The sequence below is a fragment of the Saprolegnia diclina genome (genome assembly GCF_000281045.1).
Source record: "Saprolegnia diclina VS20 unplaced genomic scaffold supercont1.45, whole genome shotgun sequence".
Lineage (NCBI taxonomy): Eukaryota > Oomycota > Saprolegniomycetes > Saprolegniales > Saprolegniaceae > Saprolegnia > Saprolegnia diclina.
The window spans coordinates 152,356-158,905 of record NW_008246112.1 but is presented as its reverse complement, the minus strand read 5'-3'; the positions used below and the strand labels follow the sequence as shown (position 1 = coordinate 158,905).

Below are 6,550 nucleotides of genomic sequence, written 5' to 3'. Positions count from 1 at the left end.
GTGGAACGAGATGCGAAGGCCATCAAACTTCACGATTAGGATAATACCGGACGGTGATTGGTGCAGTTTGGTTCCAAGAAGGTCCGTGATTGGCTAGCAAATAGACTTGATGTTTGTAAGGGCTTCGGTTTCGCCTTCGATAACCGATTTCGGCTTTCGGTGATGCTCACGGCGCATCGGCGGAAGGCGGTCATCGTCCAGCAAATGGTTTCGCGCTATAAGACACGCCGAAGATCACAGTGTAAATGTATAGGCGGACTTTGTTCCGGTCATGGAGCCGCCGGACGATGTGCACTGGTGGGAAGCCCGTGCGCGCGTCGTGCAAGAGTGGTTGCGCGCCAACCCCTTGCGCATCGGTCTTCCGGACGACGGGACCATCGAGGTACCAATAAGATCTCGATGGATCCTCGTTCACCGCATGTGCATAGACCATTACGCAGCAGCTCACGCGCGGCGACAAGTACATTCATGTTCGCGTCAAGGCGTGGAACCACATTGGTACACGCTTCTTCGGAACCATAAGTTCTTAACGTTAACGTAGTCACGGAGCTGCAAGGGATTCCGGGCGTCTGTGAGAAATTTGCCACATTCGAGACCAGCCCCGAGCTGCCGATGGCCACTGTGGTCGTCGATGACGAGGATGAAGACGAGCAAGCTAGCCATACATCGTCGCCGCTGAGCGATACGACTACGGACGAGCCGGCGCCGATCGACGGCGTCGTGCCACTGCACCCAGCGAGTCCCTTTCGTGGCAAGCTGCATCCGACCAAAGCCAAGTCGTTGCACGAACCCGCCAAGGACGACGTGTCCGTCCTCGCACCTGCAACCAATCAAACCGACAAGGCCGACGCACCCCGAAAGTCGATAGCGCAAATGTCCATGATGGAGCGCCAAGAAGAGTGGCTGCGCAAAAAAGCGGAAAAGGCAGCCGCCGAGAAGCAGCGCCAATTGGACGAAGCCGAGAAAGAGCTCACGTTTCAGCCGAGCTTGGTCAAGAAACCAAAAGCACCGGACACGGACGGCGCCAACTCGCCTCGGAAACTCCAGCGCGCCAAGTCGGCCGGGCGCGCCAGAAAATCCTCGGCGCTCTCCAAAGACAAGTCGATCGTGTTGCTCAAACCAGGTGCCAAGTCGGCCACGTCTAAATCGCTCTTGGACTCGGTCAAGTCGGAGCTTGCCGCGTCGACGTCGATGCTGGTAAAGACAGGAGCCACGACAGCCACAACCAGTACCAAGCTGGACGTCGCGGCGGTGACCGAGCGCACGGACGCCACGATTGCCTATGTGGCCGCCGCCCTCGACACGATCAACAAAACGACACTCGCACCGTCGATTGGCGTTGTCAAAGACGCGCCCAAGAGCAATGTCGACGTTCGCGTGTCACAGTTTGACGCCGAGTCGAGCGACGTCAAAGGCCGGTTTCAGCTCCAGGACCCAGCGTTGTTTGATTTAACGTCCATTTACCGCAAAAAAGACAAGTACGCGCGCGTCGATGGCGTGTGCTTGCAGATGGGCCGGCGCGACGACACGCACGAAGAGCAGTTGATCGCGGTCCTCTTTGACCGCGACAAGTTTACGACGGAAGCGACGGCGCAAACATGGTTTAATGACCACAAGGCGCGTCTACAGTCGTACATGTGATTTACAACGTATTTAATCGAATACAAAACACTACACTACTATGAAAGACGACATTTCAGTCTTCTGGTACAAACCGGGATTCGACAATGATATGAGGCGGTTCCAGCCCGATCTGCACCGTATGTGGGCTGTAGAAATGCGTGGTTGTGCTTTGCGATTTTGGAAAAGCGACATCCCAAAAAGAGTAGACTCTGTCTATAAAAGCAATTTTGCTGCCATATTGTCACCCCCTGAGACTCTGTAGTGGAAAAATGCAATGCATTAACTTCAACATTGTAACCAGCAGAGTGTCCCTCTTAGAGAGTCTACTTGTGCTTTCTGTCAAGCTGGCACGTGGGCAGCCAAGCACAAAGCTGAGGAGCGAAGCTACGAAAATGAAGAAGAGGAGGCAAGCGGGAAGCACGCCAGAACAGAACCGAAACAGAAGTGAGAGACCGTGACGTCTCCACGACCAATGGCCCGGAATGTATTCAGGACATTATGGGACATACAAACGACGAGAGAGGGGGGCAAAACCTCCGAGTGACGGGAAAACGCCCCTAGCCTCAGAGGGAAATAGCCAATGAAAGGGGCTGGACAAAACCACTCGAACGAAATGTGACGAAGGCTTGTCATCGACGCGTGAGCTTCTGAAGGTGCTTTCCTTACACTTTCAAGGCGCTGAGTGAGATTGCAATATGCTAGGGCTAGGGTAGGGGTAGGGTCACCATAGTCGCAAGGCCCACGCGGAAATGCGAGTGCACATGCACCAGGGCGACGTTGGGTGCGTAGGGGAATCGTACACGCCTGCCTTTGTCGTCCCACCTTTTTGGGCACCTTTGCCCATCTGTCGAAAGCCGCTCGTCGAGATTGCTCATATAGAAATTCGTCTCTGGTCATTTGACCTGCACGTTGCTGTTGGCGACAAATATATAGCTCTTTGCCACTTCTGATAAGGCACCTAAACGTTCATTTACCGTGTCGTCACGGGCCTCACCCGCGGCCACAAGCGTCGTAGGGCGACGACAGAAGAGCCAGACGAGCCCCCGCGCCGCCGCCTGCGCAGCCACGGACCGGCGAGCGAATGAAGAAGAAGGAGATTGCTAGTCTCTACGTATGCGAAGTCTTAATGTAATTATGAAGATAACGCGAAATATGTTCATATATAAACGTTCATTTGCTGACGCCAGAGTGACCGCCAAGTCGGCGTTGCAAAAGCCATTGTTTTGATTGGTCGTCCACAGCAGCGTTGCTTTTTGGCCCCAGTTTCGGTCGCGGCGTTTCAGATATTCACTCGGCTTATGCGCGCCCCCAGTGTCCACTTGATCGTGCAGCCGCCGTCGCGTGCCGAGTCGCTCCTCGATTGGCTCGGTCTCGCGTACCTCCTCTTCTCGCTCGTCCTCAGTGTTTATTGTGTCTTGCTCTTTGGCCCATACACGTCCAACCGCTTTTTCTGGCCCGACTTTGACACCGATTCCAACGTAACGCACGCACTTGGCTGGCGCTTCAACATGGAGCTCGGTGTCACTTCGGCGCTGCTCCCAGCACCGTTTTCACTCAGCACCGCCGCTGTCCGTCGTACGACATCCGAGGACGTCATTTGCGCCATCTACCCCCGACTAGTGCTGCATACCGATTTAGCAACGATCGAAGCCGGCATTGCGGGCCTCCGCCGTCTCTCGAACGTCCTTGTCATGTACCTTCCAACGTCCTATTGCTTTGTCGACTTGGCGCGGCGATGGTCGCTTGCGCACACAGCCGCGCGGGACAGACGCTGCCGCGCGCTCTATGCAGCCAACGGCGCGGTGGTTTTTGAAACCACCTTGCGGAATGTGGACCTACCCTCGTGGCTCCAGCAGCACAGTGCATTGGCCATGGAGCGGATTGGGTATGGCGTTGCGTCGCTACCTGGTGGCACCGAATGGCTTAATACCATGGACAATCACTCGGTCGTATCGATGCCGATCGAAGCAGCGATCTGGCGCACGGCAGGCCTTGCCTACTATGACGTGAGCTACTCGAACCGGGTCGTCCACGGTCTCGACGAAGCCATTGCGATCACCAACGCACTCGGCTACGAAACGCAGTTTAGTATCAAGGCGCTTACCCAGTTCATACCGCGCGGTGCGTGGACGACTTCGTACCTGCAATCTGTCCTTGGGTACGATTTAGCCGCGCTCCAGACCAACCAAAGCCTCGTTCGATCCTCGGCCCTGTTTTTCGGCCATACAATGCCCAATCAAATCGAAGCGTACGTACTCGGGTACCCGCTCAATGCGCTGCAGATGGCCGTGCACACGTACCTTGGACCGTTGGCGTCCGTCGACCAGCGATGGGTGCCACCGCCGATGCGTCTCGTCGATGCTGTGCAGCGTCTCGCTGGGACCATCGCTGCAGCGCTGAGTCAAGATACGACATTGCTCGCTGCCTACGAAGCGATTCCGCGGCTGCTGCTGACCCCGACCCCAACAACGTGGGCCGACCTGTTGTTTTACAGCGGTAGCCCTCTCTGCTTGTACGGATCACCGGGGCCGTTTGCTCTCGAAAGCTTCCGCTTCGACGACGCCTGTGACGTGCAACGACCCTTACAGATACAGCTCGCGCCGCTCTCGAGCCTCTTTGCGATGGCGGTTCTCAATGGAACTGTGGAGGATGGGGCGTGCTTGTTGTGCCCCCCGCCGCAACGCGCCGACTGCCGACGCCACTTACAGGCCGTTCAGCTACTTTATACACGTCTGCAGGCGCGTGCGCTGATCCGCGTTGAGAGCAATGTCGTGTCGGACGCGGACGATGTCTCCATCCTGCAGATGGTCGCCAACGCATCGACTCCAAATGACATTCAAATGGCCACCGCCGCCGTCCTGGAGGGTCCGTGGACTTTCTTTGGGCTTGGCAGTTTAGTTGACTGGGCTACGATCTCACGAGAAGTCGTCGTATTTGAAGGTGACGTCGCAACACTGCGTCTTCTGTCGGCCATGTCTATGCCGGTGAGTCAAGACCTGCCAAAGCGCGACGGCATGGGCAGCTCGGCCATCTATCTGTGGTATGCGTCGGCCTTGGTGTCACTGGGCCTCGTCCTTGTCGCATGTCTTCTAGTGTGTATCAAGATACATCGGCCGCACTTGGCGTCGCGGTGGTGGCTCTTCTCACCGATTGTTGGTCCCGTGTGGGTTGGCCGAAGTCTCCTCCTCGTGCGCAGCGGCACGGCGCTCATCTGCTTGGCCACCGCACCTTTGGATGCAAACGTTCAGACGACGCTCCTTCAGCTGGTGCCAGCTCCCCGGTCGCTACTTGCATCAAGTATATTGTCGGGCGAGACGCTTTGGCTATCGTACCTATTCCATGAGCTTTTGCAGCCTGTGTGCCCACGCCTACCATCGCACGTTGTGCACGTTAGTGCCAGCCTTGCTTGGCTCAGTGTCCTCGTTCTCGACCACTACTGGCCGCCAAGTGGGATCGCGAGCATCTCGCGATCGTGTTATGCAGTCGACATGGATGCCTTGCTCTACTGCGGTAGCGGCACTCTCGCCATAGGGCTTCCAACCCGCATTCTCGCTCTTCTCGCAGTGCACGCAGGCATTGTGCTTGGTGTCATTGGGGGCTGTCGTACTTTCTGTCATCACTCCAGGGGGGCACCCCCATCACTGCATTTCTCGGCCGCCGCCGTCCATTGCCTGCCGGCGCGTACGCTGTGCTCGGGGGCCCCACTAAGTGCCGTCACAGCGGGCATGTGCGGGCTCTTTCAGTACGCGTGGCACACCCGCCATTATCTGTTCAATAGCAAACTCTGGCACCACCTACCGTCGCCGCAGACAACAGTGCCATTTGCCGTGCCCGATGACATATCGTCCAAAGTGCTGTCGATGGGGGTGCTACCGCCCCCGCCGCGCACGACGGTCGTGCGGCACTGGCTCGGCGTTGGCGTCGGCTTGACGTACCTTGTGCTGACGCTGCTTGGCAACGTCACGTACCTCTCGATCGTGCTAGAGAGCTTAGCCAACGATTTTATGTGGGCGGGCTTCAACAGCTCGGGCGTGTACCCGTTTTTGGCCAATCAACTCAACCAAATCCTCGACACGACCAACGACAGTCTGGTTGCACTTGCCGACGGCACGTACGCCGACACGACACAGGCGTACGACGTACCGGATGCGAGCATCCTGTTTCCGCCCACGTCGGCCCGACGTTGGCTCTACGCACCGTCGCAGGCCTTGGAGGACATTGTCAGTAGCCTTCGAGCCATGGATCCATGTCGCTTGCCGTGGATGTCGACACAGTACTGCTGGCTGGACGTGCGTCGTATATGGTCCATGGCGTCCACGTTGCATCGACAAGCGCGGTGCGAGACTGGGGCAATGCGAACGAATGGTGCCGTGTATCTGGAGACAGGACTCCGGAATCTCAACGACTGGGATGCCTGGATGCGCTGCTGGGGCACGTCGTTTGAGATTGGGTTTCAACGGCACCTGGAAACGCCGCTCGAAGGGAGAGAGTGGCTCACGACAGTATATATATATATATATGAACGTGTTTCGCGTTATCTTCATTATGACACAAAGACTTCGCATACGTAGCGCTACGCCTGAATGCGTGGGAGTTGGCACCAGCGCTGGGTCGTTGGGAGTGAGTTGCGTAGGGAGAGTTCCATCCCGTGGTGGACCCCACTCGCCGAGTCATAGCTCGCGCGAGGTCGTACGCAGGCTCCTGTACTCGGACCGCCCGACAGAGGAGTGCAAGCCGTCGGGTGTGTTTCAAACGACAGTACCGTCAGCAATGGTCCACACTTCGATCCTCGATGAAGTCGACTATTGGCAAAAGCATGGTATTTCCACGTACCAACTCCAGTGGCAAAACTACAAATCGGTCGGGTGGAGCGACGGGTTTACCATCACAAATGCTTTGGGTATGACGTACGCGCTGCCGCTCGGGC

General features: G+C 57.0%; 2 protein-coding genes across 2 annotated transcripts; both read left to right on the top strand.

Annotated features, from left to right (window-relative positions):
- The first annotated feature begins 153 nt into the window (after positions 1–153).
- Positions 154–1,694, top strand: SDRG_11880 (hypothetical protein). Its single transcript, XM_008617934.1, has 4 exons — positions 154–207; positions 254–382; positions 429–498; positions 542–1,694. Exons 1-4 carry the CDS (start codon positions 163–165, stop codon positions 1,639–1,641), a joined length of 1,344 nt encoding a protein of 447 aa, XP_008616156.1. The 5' UTR covers positions 154–162; the 3' UTR covers positions 1,642–1,694.
- A 1,227-nt stretch (positions 1,695–2,921) lies between these two features.
- On the top strand, positions 2,922–6,247 carry SDRG_11879 (hypothetical protein; the record flags this gene model as incomplete). The annotated part of the gene is made up of 4 exons (XM_008617933.1): positions 2,922–4,889; positions 5,155–5,201; positions 5,249–5,847; positions 6,195–6,247. The coding sequence occupies 4 exons, from the start codon at positions 2,922–2,924 to the stop codon at positions 6,245–6,247; spliced, it is 2,667 nt and encodes an 888-aa protein (XP_008616155.1).
- Positions 6,248–6,550: the final 303 nt, after the last annotated feature.